The sequence below is a fragment of the Diospyros lotus genome, chromosome 6, assembly GCF_014633365.1.
Source record: "Diospyros lotus cultivar Yz01 chromosome 6, ASM1463336v1, whole genome shotgun sequence".
NCBI classification, from domain to species: Eukaryota; Viridiplantae; Streptophyta; class Magnoliopsida; order Ericales; family Ebenaceae; genus Diospyros; species Diospyros lotus.
The window spans coordinates 8885257-8902153 of NC_068343.1; the positions used below are offsets into that span (position 1 = coordinate 8885257).

General features: G+C 38.1%; 2 protein-coding genes across 2 annotated transcripts; one reads left to right on the forward strand and one right to left on the reverse strand.

The window, feature by feature from the left end:
- Positions 1–8398: 8398 nt before the first annotated feature.
- LOC127804797 (uncharacterized) lies at positions 8399–9949 on the reverse strand. The gene is made up of 2 exons (XM_052341824.1): positions 9782–9949; positions 8399–9409 (listed from the first exon to the last, which is right to left on the reverse strand). The coding sequence occupies exon 2, from the start codon at positions 9382–9384 to the stop codon at positions 8698–8700; it is 687 nt and encodes a 228-aa protein (XP_052197784.1). The 5' UTR covers positions 9385–9409; positions 9782–9949; the 3' UTR covers positions 8399–8697.
- Positions 9950–14662: 4713 nt separating this feature from the next.
- On the forward strand, positions 14663–16421 carry LOC127803057 (elongation of fatty acids protein 3-like). The gene has a single exon (XM_052339064.1). The coding sequence runs from the start codon at positions 14996–14998 to the stop codon at positions 15860–15862; it is 867 nt and encodes a 288-aa protein (XP_052195024.1). The 5' UTR covers positions 14663–14995; the 3' UTR covers positions 15863–16421.
- The last annotated feature ends 476 nt before the right edge of the window (positions 16422–16897 follow it).

Consider the following 16897-nt stretch of genomic DNA (forward strand, 5'->3'; position numbering starts at 1 on the left):
GTTTCCCAATATAAATAAATAAATATAACTAACAACAAAGCCTTTCTTCCCGCATTCACATGTATAAGATACAGTAGTTTCGTATTGCTATATCTCATCTCATTTGTGTCGTGCAGGTTTTCAGACCTTAGAACATAGAAATTTAAGGGAGGGGTAGACGACGACGACGACCACTACTACTAATAGTAATATATTATTATTATTATTATTATTATATACTTTGCGGAGATAGGGGCGGATATTAATTGTCCATAATCTACGCCACCCATCTCATCTGGAAGAGAAAGGAAACAGACAGCCAAACTAGAACCTACCAGACACAAATCACAAAAAGTGAGCACATCTGATCTCCTAGCGACGCGATAGTGCTTTTGCTAATCCATGTGACCTAACACTTTTACTTCATAATCACTGACCTATAAAAGATGGTAACGACCCTAATACAGGTATCGTCCATGTTCCCCTTTTAAACCCCACCCATGATCGTTTGCCTCGCTTGCAACTGCTATTTTCGAGTATCATAATGCTATCCTCTAACACAATTTTCATATTATTTTTCATTTTGAAAATACTGACCAAATGATGAGCTCGGCTTCGTTCTCATTAATTTTTTGTAATTAGGAACAAAATTAAAAGATATACAGATAAGTTGTGTGCAGTAAAGTTGTTATATTTACAGTGAACAATATATTGGAATAACTGCTGTAAATATCAAAACTATTGTAAATAATTGCTACAAATATTAAATAATTATTGTAAATAACTATTATGGATAACTATATATAAAATTATACTGTTTAAATCGGGGATTATCAAGTAAATATATTAAAATTCTTTTATATTCTCTCTCTATATTCTTTATTTTCTTATATTCTTCTCTCTATGGGCTTCTAGGTGCACTTCTAATAAAAGATTAATCCATCCGGGAGATATTTTCTGTGAGTCCAAAGCAGACCTGCACTCACAAGAACAAGTTATAAGGAATGAGGGGATTTCTCACTCATGTATACCCTCTGATACTTAAAGTTAGCATATGAAGGGAAATGGTTTTTCAGAAGAATCTATAATAATTCCATCGGGTGCACACTAAATAAATAAACAATACAATTAATTAATATAAAAAATGTCCATTTTCGACAAGAGAGTTATTTGTATGTGTTTTTACCAAAGATTTTACACGTATCATTTAGACATAAGATTTGTAGTCTAGGGTCAGGACTTAAGAGAAATTCCCCCTGAAAGAATTAGTGACTTGGGTATTCTTGTAGGAGGATGTGGACCTTTCGACGAGTTGAGCGACCAGATTCTTAGTCTTTACGTGACTTATTTGGATAAAATTCCTGATTGAAATAGGTTATTTTGGAGAGAAATTCATTATTTCAAGCGTGATATGTTATTTTAAGAGAAATTATAAATATTTTGCATAAAATATGAATTTTTTGAGTAGATGATATACTTTCGGACAAAGTAAGATATTTTCAAGTGAAGTAACGAGTTTTCTAGAAAGAAAGGCTCAAGAGAAAAACATAACACGAGGGTAAAACCTATGACGAATACATAGAAGAAAGTTTCGAGAGGAGCAACCCTTCCCAAAATTCTCTCTCTACTCTCTCTTTCTTTCTTTTATTCTTCCTTCTCAATCATATTCTAAAAATTTTAGATTCAAAACTAGAGCCCTGACAATTTTGTACCAAATTGAACTTGTCGGTCATTTAGTTCAGACATGACAGCCAAATGAAATTCGATTTCGCATGCCCGAATGAGCTAAGCTATAGCTTATAAACAAATCCGCGTCTTTACCCCCAAGAAGAAGACGAACATTTTGTATTTGAAATTCTGGCCTCCACCCATATTATTGAATTGCATGTGCACCTCACATGCCCCTGCCCACCTCCCCCTTTCCCTTTCCCTCTCCCTCTCTTCCCCCGGTAATAAGGCTTTCTGCCTATTCAGGGAGAAGAAGAAAACAAAGATTGAACCCAAAGATTACATTCATTATCAAGGCTTGACACAACCACTGGATCACCACCCACCTAGTGTTGAAACAACATCTCACCATTATCAAATGCTTCAAAGATAACATGTGAAATTTTTATTAGTAAGCCGATGATCAAATTCTCTGTTTTTATGTATATTGACATGTTAGTTGTTATTTCACATCAATGATGTGGTATTATGCCCACACCTATACAAATAAAATCTCCCGTTACAGTGTTGTGGTCCCCTGCCTTTAACCAATATTTATGCCATGAAAACTCGCACTCACAATTAAATTATTTTATGCATATAAAATCTATTCAATCCATGAGAACATGACTAATTGCGAAACATGTGTCGGGAAAAATAGGATAGAGATTCGAAACTTCTCAGAATCAGCTTTTTCTACTACAGAATAGAACACAAGTAGAAAAACAAGAGACAGAAATTTAATGTGAAAAACCCTCAAATATTGAGGGAAAAATCACGGGGCAAGATCCGAGTAATATTCCACTATAATAAAGATAATTACAAAAATATCCTCACAGACTCTACTCTCTTTCAAGTGATACAACAATATAGTGGCACTCACAAAACACCCTCACTTTGAAGCCTTTGCTTCCTTGCCTCTCTTCTCTAACTTGAACTTGAATGCTCAAGCTTTGAATGCTCTCACAAATGGATGCAAATGGGATGTCTCAAACCTTATGAGAGGGGGGTATTTATACTTGAGGCTTACCCCCCAAAATACATAAGTTAGGCACAATAGGTAGGTGGCCTAACATTAGGCATGTTAGGTAGCCTAACATAATTAGGCTAAGTTAGACTAGAACCCATCAATTCTCCCCCTGCAACCTAAGAGCAAAGAGAATAACATCGAAAGCAATTAAGCGGAGTCTATATCGGCACATAGTTGCAGCTTCTCCCGAGTTACAACCTTTGTCATCATGTCAGCAGGATTTTTATTAGTGTGGATCTTCTCTAATATGAATTGATGCTCCTCCACTGCTAATCGTAGCCAATAATATCTGATATCAATGTGTTTTGTGCGCGAGTGATACATCGCGTTCTTGCTCAAATCTAGAGCACTCTGACTGTCATAGTAAATTACTATCTTTTCCAGCTCCATCCCCAATTGTTGAAGAAATCTTGTCAACCAAAGCATTTCTTTTCCTGCTTCGGTCATGGCAATGTATTCTGCCTCTGTTGTAGATAAGGCAACACACTTCTGCAATTTAGATTGTCATAATACAGCTCCGCCTGCAAGAGTAAATAAGAATCCTGAAGTAGATTTCCTACTATCCAGATCACCTGCTATATCTGCATCTGCATATCCCTTCAAAATTGGTTCAGATTCTCCAAAACACAAGCACATTTTTGTACTACATATGAGATATCTCAAGATCCACTTCACAGCTTCCCAATGGTTTCTACCTGGGTTGGAAAGAAACCTGCTGACTACTCCTACCGCATGAGCGATATCCGGACGGGTACTGACCATGGCGTACATCAAACTTCCGACTACAGAGGAATAAGGAATCCTAGCCATGTCTTCCATTTCTTCTTGACTGGTGAGACAACTCTTTCTACTGAGATTAAAGTGACTGGCCAACGGCGTGCTAACTGGTTTAGCACTCTGTATGTTGAATCTTTCAAGAACCTGCTCCACATATTTTTCCTATGATAACCATAGCTTTTTAGCTTTCCGGTCTCGAAAAATTTGCATTCCCAGAATTTGCCTTGCTAGTCCTAGATCTTTCATGTCAAACACCTTTGACAACTCCTTTTTCAAATTGTCAATCATCTCCCTGTCTTGCCCCACTATCAACATATCATCTACATATAGCAGAAGAATAATGAATTTGTCACCTGGGAAACTTTTAAAGTACGCACAGTGGTCTGTGTCAGTTCTGGTATAAGTGTGACTCATCATGAAAGAGTTAAACTTCTTATACCACTGTCTCGGAGCTTGCTTTAGTCCATACAAGCTCTTTTTCAATCTGCAAACCATGTGTTCATTCCCTTTCTTTTCAAATCCTTCTGGTTGGTCCATGTAGATTTCTTCCTCCAAATCACCATGGAGAAATGCAGTCTTCACATCAAGTTGCTCAAGGTCTAGATCCAAGCTAGCTGTCAAACCCAGTATTGCTTTAATAAAGCTGATTTTGACAACTGGAGAGAAAATCTCATCAAAATCAATCCCTCGCTTTTGTCCAAAACCTTTCACGACTAAGCGAGCTTTGAATTCACTAGCTTGTTACAATCTCTCTTAAGCTTGAACACCCACTTGTTCTTTAAGACTTTCCTGCCTTTCGGAAGTTCCACAAGCTCATAAGTATTATTTTTCTGCAAGGAATCCATTTCGTCATGCATGGCTCTCATCCACTAGGTTTTATCCTTATGAGTTTGAACTTCATCAAAGCCCTCTAGCTCCCCCTCATCAGTAACAAGTATATACTCTGAACTAGAGTATCTAGAAGAAGGTCGTCGCTTTCTCTCTGATCTTCTGAGTGGTGGTGGAGTAGACTGCTCCCCCTGCTCAACAACCTCATCATCATTTCCTGCATCATCTACCCCCGGCTGGCCATCAGTCTGATTATCACCTTGAGTACCACTATCAACTGGATTGGGAAAGTTCACCATAGGAGCTGGATTTAGATCAACCAAACCTTCACTGCCACTAGACACTTTCTTCTCAGCTTTTTCAATATCATCAATGGTTTGATCTTCCATGAATACTACATCGCGACTTCGAACGAGTTTCTTCTCAATCGGATCATACAATCTGTAGCCAAATTCATCAAGACCATAACCGATAAAGATGCACTGTCATGTCTTAGTATCAAGCTTTAACCTCTCATCCTTCGGAATGTGAACAAACGTCTTACATCCGAAAACTCGTAGATGATCATAAGAGACTTCTCTACCATACCAAACTTTGTTCGGGACATCACCATTTAGAGCAACTACTGGAGATAGGTTGATAACATGTACTGTTGTGAGCAAAGCCTCCCCCCAAAAAGATTTTGGTAATTTTGCTTCTGAAAGCAAACATCTGACTCTCTCCATTAGGGTCCGGTTCATCCTTTCAGCTAGACCGTTCAACTGTGGAGTCTTTGGAGGCGTCTTTTGATGTCTAATGCCCATCTTTCTACAGTACTCATCAAAAAGGACCACTGTATTCGCCTCCATTATCAGTACGAATACACTTCAACTTCTTACCAGTTTCCCTTTCAATAGAAACATGAAATTGCTTGAAAACATCAAGCACCCGATCTTTGGTCTTCAAAACATAAGCCCAAGGCTTCCTTGATTGGTCATCAATAAACGTCACAAAATAAATCCCGCCATTAAAGGATTTTACCTTTAAGGGACCACAAACATCGGAATGCACCAACTCTAGCAAATCCGATTGCCTTGAAGAAGAGTGACTCTTGAAAGCAACTCTGTTTTGCTTCTCGACCATGCAATGCACACATTTATTCAAATTTGCTCTCTTTACACCCGAGAGCAGATCCTTCTTGGCCAAGCAATTTAGCCCCTTCTCACTTATGTGGCTAAGTCTCTTGTGCCACATCTCAACTGTCTTCTCATCTTCCACAGCATTGATAGAGTCACCAGCAATGTTAGCTTGTGTCACATACAAGCTAGGATTCTTCTCTCCTCGAGCCACAATCACGGAACCTTTAGTAAGTTTCCACTGTCCATTGCCAAAGGTGTTGCAATAGCCCTCATCGTCAAGCCTTCTTACTGAGATTAGATTAAAACGAATATCAGGCACATGCCTAACATCCTTGAGAATCAGTCGTGCTCCTTTATTGGTCTCCAAGTGGATCTCTCCCATGCCAACAACCTTTGAATAATTCTCATTACCCATCTTTACCACCCCAAAATTACCAAGCGTATAAGATGAAAAGAGTTCCTTCTTTGATGTAACATGCAAGGCAGTTCCACTATCAATGACCCAGCTTGTCTCTTGACAGGAAAAATTAATGACCTCTTTATCACAAACTATGACAAGGTCAACAGCAGCAACTGTATCGTTGTGGTCACGATCTTTCTTTTCTTCATTGCCCTTTTTCATGTCTTTCTTAAACTGGAAACACTTCTTTTTAATGTGTCCCAATTTTCCACAATAGTGGCACTTAACATCTTTGTAATTAGGCCTTGACTTGCTTCGGCCTTTATCTTTACCTTTTGGACCTTTGCTTTTACTTCTCCCTCTATCTTCGGTGATGAAAACTTCGGATTGCGAAGACGAAGCTTGAGATCTTCTCCTCATCTCTTCGTTCAAAACAACACCCTTAACAAGTTCCATCGTCACTACACCATTAGGAGCAGAGTTACAAAGAGATATTCTGAATGTCTCCCAAAAGTCTGGTAAAGTACCGAGCAACCATAAAGCTTGAATCTCATCATCAAACTTTACACCCATAAAAGACAACTGCTGCAAAACTCCTTGAAAATCACTCAAGTGATCAGAGATAGTACTATCCTCCTTGTAGTGTAAACTCATCATCTTCTTAATTAAGAAAAGCTTGTTGTTGCCAGTCTTCCGAGCATATAAAGATTTAAGTTTCTCTCACAACGATTTGGCATGCGTCTCATCACAAATATGATTGAGCACATTGTTATCTACCCATTGCCGAATAAAACCACATACTTGGGCATGTTCGAATTCCCACTCTTCATCGATCTTCGATTCGGGCTTCTGTATAGCAAATACCGGTAGATGCTAACTTTTCCCATAAAGGAGATCTTTCATTTTTCCCCTCCATACGTGATAGTTGGTTCCATTCAAACTAATCATTCTGCTTGTACTAGTTTCTATCAGGCTCCTACTATTCACTATGAATAGTAACCGAATATTGAAATAGTGTTTGTACGTGAATAGTACACCAGGTAAGTTCCCAAGAAAGAGATGTGAGTCACAAACGGACACACTTAAGTACCAAGTCTTTCCTTAGCCAAAACTTTCCTAGACATGCACTTCTACTACACCACACTTAAATCCTATAACCGGACATACAAGAAAGATACTTTTATCCAAGACAATTCTTTTCTGATGTGGAAGATCAAACAAAGTTGCGACCACAGAGTATACTAAGAATTTCCTGAAAAGGCTTATACTTTCATAACCAAGAGCTCTAATACCACTTGTTGGGAAAAATAGGATAGAGATTCAAACAATTGCAGAATCTTTTCAGAATCACCTTTTCCCACCACGGAATAAAACACAAGCAGAAAAACAAGAGACAAATTTAATGTGGAAAACCCTCTAATATTGAGAGAAAAATCACAGGGCAAGATCCGAACAATATTCCACTATAATAAGGATAATTACAAAAATATTCTCACACACTCTACTCTCTTTCAAGTAATACAACAATATAGTGGCACTCATAAAACACCCTCACTTTAAAACCTTTGCTTCATTGCCTCTCTTCTCTAACTTGAACTTGAATACTCTCACAAATGAATGCAAATGGGATGCCTCAAACCTTGTGAGAAGGGGGGTATTTATACTTGAGGCTTACCCCCCCCCCCCCCAAGGACATAAGTTAGGCACAATAAATAGGTGACCTAACATTAGGCATGTTAGGTAGCCTAACATAATTAGACTAAGTGAGGTTGGAACCCATCAACATGCTCCAAGCCCGCTAACTAAGCCTAACCATAATTCTTGAACTGAAATCAAGCCGTTTATGGATGGTTCTGGTTTCGATTCCTACACTTCAATTCCAATTGCCAATGGTTTCGATTTTAATTTGAGCCAATTTAATTAAAAAAAAACATGTACTTAATTTATATAAATTAAATTATCTATGTATTTTTTTTGAGATTTAAAGAAATCAAAATTCATATAATTCACTTACCATTTAAATTTATAACTCCCTTAGTTTAATTAAAATTATTTTCAAAAATATCAATTATTATATGTTATATTTATTTAATTTATTTTTTAACAATTTAAACGAATTCCAATTCCACTTCCTTATTTTTAAGAACCAAAATCAAACCACAAGTCTTCGGTTTCAATTTTAATTTTTGAACCAAAACAGAAAAAAAGAATTCGATTCTATTTTAAAAAATAATAATTTTAAAACATCCAAGACAGGCGTCAACAACTCCTCCATCTTTAGGCCTTTGAGCCAAATGGCCAACAACAGCCAAGCAGCCGATGGGCACACCCAATGAAGTTGCAAGTTATGACATCCTGCTATACCTTTTTAGTTGCAAGCGAACCGCATAGAGATGATATTCAAGCGAAATGGTTGATATCAGAAGCACGTTAAAGAACTTGCACAAGTAAGAATATCGATGCTTGCTTGTATGCGCTATTGCCAGCAGGCCTAATCCAGAGAAAATGATTTTTCTATTCCACATTTCACCAAGAACAGGAAACTAAAAGATACCACAGTGAGAAAACTTTAAGCTCCACATTGATAGACAGCCGCTACAGCTGTGCATATTTATCTAAGAAAATCTAGAAATCACCACTGTTTGACATAAAAGGTCTTCCAAAAACAGCATGCGGTTCCAAAACAACCACTGAAAAAGTAAGAAGATACTTAGGCCTATTTGCAGGATGTCGCTTGACAAAAGCACCATATGGACAATTTGCTAACCCACAAAATGCAATCACTTAGATCACCATAATTTACAGAAACATTAAAAATGACATTTCTAGGAAAATTTTTACGTCTTCATTCAAGATCATTACGACCAAATAAGGGCAATGACAACAAGAACACCAATGAACAAAAAAAGCATCTTCAGATAATTATCATCATGCCGTCCTTGACTAGGAATCTGGTTAAATCCCCTACCATGGCCTCCATGAATCCCACCAGGAAACCCAAATGGGAATCCTGACGTTGTTCCATACACGGTAGCATCCGGGAATCCATGAACCTGTATGTTAAACAGCGATGGAAACAAACCACCAAAACCAGCAGACATGGCAAAATTACCAAACCTTGCAGTTGCCATTGGCACAAATCCTCCCATAAATCCAAAGCCAAAATTGGGGAAGTTAATAGCATTTGGAGGAGGAGCCGTCGCCGGTCTTTGCCCTGCTGGGCGGCTGGGGATATCGACTCCAGGAACGGGTTTTGATCTCGGGTCAGTTGGATTCTTCCCTCTGCCATAAAGAGGAACTAACTTCTCCTCCTGGATAACGGCCTTACAGACCGGACATTCATGAGAATGGGAGTGAAGGCGGAGCCATCTGTACAGACAAGGCCAACAGAAGAGATGGCCGCATAGAGTAACAACTGGGTCTTGAGCTAATTCAAAGCAAATATTGCATTCAAAATCACCGGCATCATTGCTGCCACCGCCCGAGGAAGACGACTGGCCGCCCTGGGGCTGCCCACTTGTCGATCCCCTAATTTCACTTGCCATTAGTAAAAGCTTAAAGGTCCAATGCCTGTGGGTTTCAATCAACGGCCAGAGGAATTAAGACCATTAAACTACACTAGCTTCATAACAATCAAACTAGTTAGAAAAATAACGACGTTCAGAACCAATTTAGACAAGGATTTCACGGGTATGGTCAAATTACAGCACCTAAACAAAACCCTAATTTTACTAGGTCCAAAACAATCGATCGAACAAACAAGCTATTCGAAGACGTTGCCCAAAAAACAAACATTCAATTCCTGAGGATTCTCAAGAGAACGGGAAGAACAAAAGGAAGAAACTCCCACACCAGAGCCGGAACGTCGACCAATTATTCAAATAAACACCGGCGGGGGATAACGAATCGAAACGATAAAACGGAAGCGAATGAATCACTAACCTTTAATAGTTGTTGTTATGAATCGAAGACGGAAGCGATGACGATCGGCATGCGGCGGAAGCCAATTCGGAGAATCAGAGGAAGGAACCCTTCCCTTCCGAATTGCTAATATGGCGAAGCAACCGACGAGGAGGGCGTGGACGATTCGAGTGGGTTCCATTTTCGTAAACTGCCAGAGCGGCGTCGTTTATCGAGGGGCCAGGCCTGGGGGCGTTTTTGGTAATACACGAGGTCCTTCTGCTTGTTTCGACACCGCACGAGGATCCAATTGCCAAAATGCTTTAATTTGAAGGTAATAAAATCAAACCCGCTTTGTACGATCGCTATCATTAGCTCAGTCCGCTAGGCACTACTTAGCCCATGGCCCGTTGAGGCTTATTAAAGGGCCTGTACTGAAATTTTGGGCCTTCAAATTCAAAGTAACTGCATCCCTCCCTCGTCAACCTCAAGATCTGGAAATTGCCCCCCAAGGGATGACCAGATAGATAGATGCATGTAAGAGCAGTGAGTAAATACGTTATCAAATTTAAGTATAAGATATTTTATAAATGATATTTTTTTCTTCTATTATTTTGATAGATTATATATATGTAGTAATTATTTTTTAAATTTTTTTTATATATCTTTTAGAATATAAAAACCAAATCCAGTTTTTTGTGGTACCATCATCTAAGTGAAACTCTGTCATAAAATATCTTTCATTCATGTGTTCTGCTTTAAAAATTTAAAAAAAAAAACTCACAGCTTGTCATACATACATTAATAAATAATTCTTCTACTAAAAATAAAATGCAAATAATTTATACAAATAAATAACTTCTTATTAAAATATGTAAATACGTAATCTATTTTTTGTTAATTAAACGTACTGCGTATCACATGGCACTCGTCTATTATCCAATAAGGTTGGAGGTGAAGAAGAAGAAGAAGAAGGGTGGGTCAGAGGGAAAATTGAAGGATAAATAAATAAATTGGGTATTCCATTATTTATCTGGTGAATTTCTTATTTCCTAGCCTTAATAAAAGAATTTCAAAGCGTCATCAAATGCGTAACGTCCACCATCCAATCATGAATCATGACAATTAGCTGGTGACTGTGTTTATGAAAAACTTCGTTTTTTTCTAGAATAAGAATATTTTTATATGTTTATTTTGGTTGAAATTGTCAAAAATAAAAACCAAATGAATGTTTTTCTTTTTTTTTTTTTTTTTTGGTATGTTTTCTTAACGAGTCCGGCGTCTAATTTGGGATAACTAGCTTAGCTTAGCTTAGCTTAGGTTAGACGTATGACGTGTCTTATGTTCCCCCAATGATTCCGTACACATTTATTATACACAAATCGAGTTTAATTGAGCCTTTTTTTATATGGTAAATATAATATAGTAAATATACTATCCCTATTTATATGAATTTGGAAAAGGACAAAACCGTAATCTGACTGACACAGTCCCTCACCGTCACCGACAGCCATTTTTTTTTTTTTTTAATTTTGGTTAGAGAATAGAGATCTTCTTCCTGCTGCTGCAGCTTTATCCAATGAATCTTTCAATAGAATAGAATAGAATAGAATGTTTCTTCTTCATTTCAGGGCTGCAGTTTCAAAATAACAATAATAATTTAGTATATAATAATATGATGAATGATTTATTTTAAGATAACAAAATTTGGCACGAACATACGTACGTACTCGGGTCCAGAGGGAGGGAGGGCTTGTAGTTTGTAGGCGACTTAACCACGTGGTCCGCATTTTGAACGTTTATATCGAATTGTCACTCAACAAAAGGGAGGGAGGGAGCGAGCGAGCGAACCAATTAAGCAAGGGATCAAATATTTGGTGGAATAATCATTAAATTAAATTGTTTGTCGATGGCCCACGAGTCGACCACGGGAATTCATGCAGCCTGCACCCACTTAATTCTTAAGATCAATAACGCATGCAAGATGTACCCCCCCCCCCCAAAAAAAAAAAATATATATGCTAATAATAATAACATCAACAGCAAAGCAAAGCAAAGCAAAGCAACGCATGCATGCAACAACTCGATCGACACATCCATCCACCTTTTTAATTTTGTTTATCACATTCACATGCTAATCTTTAATTTGGTCCCCCAAATTAATTACCATGCTTAGTCAAGGAATCAAAACATGCATCTTCGCACGGTTTAATCTATCTATCTAGGCCATACGATTCATTACCTTGTGTTAATGTTGGATTTGGATTTAATTGCAACATGTTCCCTAGCTAGCTATATGATTTTACCTTTTTATAAATAAATAAATAAATAATTTGTGAGATAATATATAAAGACATGATGATAGCATGCATGCACCAACAAAGAAAATTAATGATTAAATACTAGTTTTAATTTTATGAAAAGGTGGCCGCCGACTGCTGATCAGACCCTTCCATTTATATATATATATATATATATATTTTGTTGTTCTTCCTTTCCTTTTTAATATTTTGTCACAACCTTGGATTGGATATGTGAGTTAAATCAATGAATTAAAGAAATCATCATCATCATCTTTCTTAAATTTGTCAAAAATTTAAAATTTAAATATGGGTTTCAGCTAATAATTAAATCAAATCAAAAGAAGGAAAGAAATTTGGGCAAACAGAGCTTCTAGGTCCCCGTTTGGATGAGGATAAAGGAATAAAAAGGAAGTCAAGATTTTCTAAGTCAAGCATATTTCCTTCCCTTTTTTTTTTATAAAATTTGTTGACTTTTGCAAAAACAAAAACAAAGATAAAAACTACAATTTCACATCAATCCTAAAAAAATTCCAATTGAGGTGAGGTAAGGCGAGGCAAGGTGCTTGGAGTTAGTGATTAGTAAAATTCTACCCTCAATTGTACTTGGGAAGCGTTTGTTAAACTGAACAAGATAAGAAAATAAGTTCAGAATAATTTTTGGATTTAAGATATAAAATGGTCAAGATAAAGTTGAGAAGTATTTTAAAATTTATATCAAGTTGTTTGTTAAATTTTTTGAAATGCATTAGAGGACACGTAAGTCATTTTTTTTCTTATATGTAAGGACCAATATATGTTTATCTTGAGGAGATGAGAGATATGCATATCTTGAAAAATCAAGATAAAAGGTCATTAATAATTTTTTCAAAAATGATCAAATAACCTTAACAAACATATTCGAAATGATAGAAATGTGAGATGCATCTCATATCTTAATTTTTTTATCTCATATCTTGTTTAACAAATACCCTCTTAATATAAATATTGTTCTTACAATTTTTTATATCTAAAACAAAAAAAAAATCATCAAAATAAATTTCACTTTATTAAATACTATTGCTTGTACTACTATTCTCATATAAAAGGATGTGTTCAACAAGTTCAACCCAATTCACTTTTGTATACTTTATTATTATTATTGTTCAAGTGGACAAGTCTGGATCAGGTGGAGGCCAATTGACAATTGTTGATAAAATTAAAATTAACCATTATCATACGTTTAACGTGCAACTTACTCCGTTGCCTGGCTATTAGAAACACGAAAATGAACAGCTTGTTGAAATCAGTGCTTTTGTCATCTTCCAATTTCAATCTCTTCTAGATATCCAAACACATCCCTCGTGTATTATATTATTATTATTACTACTATATCTATATGATGATAACACTACTAAGATATATAATCGATTAAAAAGGACATACATTGATGTACCAAGATTGACAACGAACGTGCCACATAAAAAATTAATTTATGACGGAGTGTTTGCTATAATAATAATGCACATAATAATTAACAGGTCAGACGTCTTTATTGATCGTTCGTGTTCTGTAACATATTTGATTTTAATAATAATTTGAAGATGAAGTATTCTATATATTATTACATGAATTAAGGAATTAATAAATCAAGGTTGATACATCACATTCTAAACTAATGTTTTCTGTTTTCTTTTTTTGTAGTGCAAGCTAGTACGTGTGGGGTCCAGGGGGTAGCTCGGGCCTCGACTTTTTAGTAAAAATATATTTTAGAAACATTTGATATTTTCATTTAAAATTCGATAGCTCTTCTCGTAATCAAAAAAAAAAAAAAAAAAAAAAAAAGAAATTACTGCAGAGTTTTGGAAATATATAATTGACTGACATGAAACACTTTGTCGTTTCTATTTCTAAGTGGAATCCCACTGTCATTCATTTATCTAATCAATGCATGGAGAATTACAATTACAAGTTTTAAAGAACAAAATTCAACCATTCTCGTATTTGTTTGTTTGTGAGTCGTGGTATTCGTACAAGGGAGGGAGAATTTATCGGGATATTCTCTTTTATCTTCTCTCTTCTCTTCCCCCTCTAACAAGTGCACCTCTCTCTCCTCTTTCTCTTTTAGCATTGTCTCTTATAGCCTTCCTCTCGTCTCCTCCCTCGTTGCTATATCTTTGTCAGATCCACCAGTGTTACTTACCTCACCTCTTGTGACAATGACGAAGACCTAGCCATGTGACGGCGAGTGTGAGGTAGCGATCAACAGTTGATAGTGTTGAAAGGGGAGGAAAAAAGAAAAGAGAATAAAGAAAGAAAAGATAAAATAATCATTAAGAGAAAAAAATAAAGGTAAATTAATTTTTTCAAGTCACTTATAAACTCACCTAAAAAACCCAATCTATACAAATACCCAATCTATACAAATAGGATTTTCCTTTGTCTCTGTAGGTAATTCATTGGACATTCGAGAAACGTAGTATGTGTTGGGGCATGGTAATGGTATGTATGGCCAATTATAATTTGGGCACTGCAGGTCAATCGTGACAACGAGACCATTCTTGAGCACAACTGTAGTGCAGTGTCCTCATAGAATATTTGGCTAACCATGGTTGGCCGCGTTTTCCAAATAGGCAAATACGTTACAGTTTTCAAAGTCATCGTCTTCACGACAACCAATCAGAAGTAGGCCTCCTAATTTAATCCCTCTCTGGAGTCTAGACTCCGTCCGCCTCTTCCATCTTGAATTCCCCGACCCCTCTCCTCCCCCATCAAACCCTACCGCCTTCTTCCTCCTCTTCCTCTCTCTATATATATCTTATTCTCCCCTCCTCGTCCCTTTGTAATGTAATTCAAGTTCTTCACACCGACCAACTTGCAAGGAAACGGACCAAGTTAACAACGAGTTGCCGCCGTTTGATCAATTTCTGGGTTAGATTGCTGTAATTAATTGAGTAGAATTCCTTCGACATCGACGATGATGGAGTGGTTGAGGTATTACCTGTCGGAGCACCCGGCGATCGTGGGATTCAGGTGGAGCCACACCCAATCATGGGGTTCCACCTGGCTCTTCCTTTTCACCTCCATCTCCTTCTACATCGCCTTCTCCCTCTTCCTCCACCTCCTCCTCACCCTACTCCGCCCGAGCCGCCGCCCCGTCCCGCTGGGCCCCATCCCCGCCCTCCACAGCCTCGCCATGGCCCTCATCTCCGCCACCATCTTCACCGGGATCCTCGTCTCCGCTGCAGCCGAGATCCGGGAGACCCGGTGGTTCTGGCGGCGGTCCAAGACCCCCTTCCAGTGGCTCCTCTGCTTCCCCCTCGGCACCCGCCCTTCCGGACGCGTCTTCTTCTGGTCGTACGTCTTCTACCTCTCCCGCTTCCTCCACACCCTCCGTACCGTCTTCGCCATCTTCGGCCGGCGCCAGCTCTCCTTCTTCCGCCTCTTCAACCACTCCATACTCATCTGCACCTCCTTCCTCTGGCTCGAATTCTCCCAGTCCTTTCAGGTCGTCGGCATTATGCTCGCCACCGCCGTGTACGCTGTGGTATACGGGTACCGCTTCTGGACGGCAATTGGGTTGCGGGGCGCCTGCTTCCCCTTCGTGGTGAGTTGTCGGATGGTGCTTCTGAGCTGCAACACACTCTGCCAATTCGGAGTGCTTTTGCTGCATCTTCTGAAAGGGGGATGCAACGGAATTGGGGCTTGGCTGTTCAATTGCGTTCTCAACGCTGCCATTCTGTTGCTGTTGTTGATCTTCTACGTCAAAGGGCGTCACCGGAAGAGAAAGGTCGGTGATTTCGACCCAGATATTGACCTGGTCGTCAAACACAAGCAAATTTGAGTCCTGCTTCTCTTCTGGGTTTTTTGTATTTTTTATTTTTTCTTTTCTCTAGTGTCGTCATTTTGTTAATTATCGGGGGGCAATTGAAACGATTGCCGCTTGGAATTTGTAGAAATTTATTAGTTAGTACACACACACACACACATATATATATATATATGTATGTAAAGGCGGACAAGAAGAGTTGTGCAATTCAGCCATCTTAGCGCGTTTTCTTCTCACAGGCTCTCTCTTAATAATTTGTTTTGTGCCTTGCTGGAAGCTAATGTAAACTGGAAGAGAACTGACAGTTTGTAGAAGTGGGGAAAGAAAGAACAGTATATATTTCATCACATTATTGAGAGTGGTTGCAGTGAAATTATGATAAATGGGAACGCTGGAATGACATGGACTTGGAATGCTTCTCCTGCTTGGTTCCAATCCAATGGAATCTCTTCAGTTTCGGCCTGTTCCCAATTGAGTTGTACGTGGTGTTAGGGCCCCACTGCTTACGCCCAAAGTTTTTAACTTGGGGTCTCCTCCAATATTTATCATTCATTTTGTTCTTCCTCTCATGATATTTCAATTGTTTTGCAGCCGCAGCCTGCAGGTGTAATGATTTTTCAATTAAATGCAAACAATGAGTTAATTTGGGTCGTCCGTAAAAAGTCATCCAAATTCACAGTGACTGCGTCTATTCATATATGTTCCATTAATTAATCAATCAATCAATATCTAGGATTTCGATGGTTTGACACGAAAGAAATTGGAGAAATTATGTGCATTCATTCATTCTTCAGTGACGACGGACGGCACAGGACAGGATGAACATTCATTCGCGCTCTCGGCTGTCTAGTCTGGACTGGACTTTTAGAAATCAACCAACATTACTACTCTCTCGATCGGGCGGGATATGATTGTGATTTGTCAATCAGAAGCCAAAAGGCGGAGGAATTTTCTGTTCCGGGAGAGTCAAACCCGAACCCCCCACCCCTAACCTTGAATGATTCAAATCCCACCCATGCCTACAATACAATACAATACAATCGGTTCATC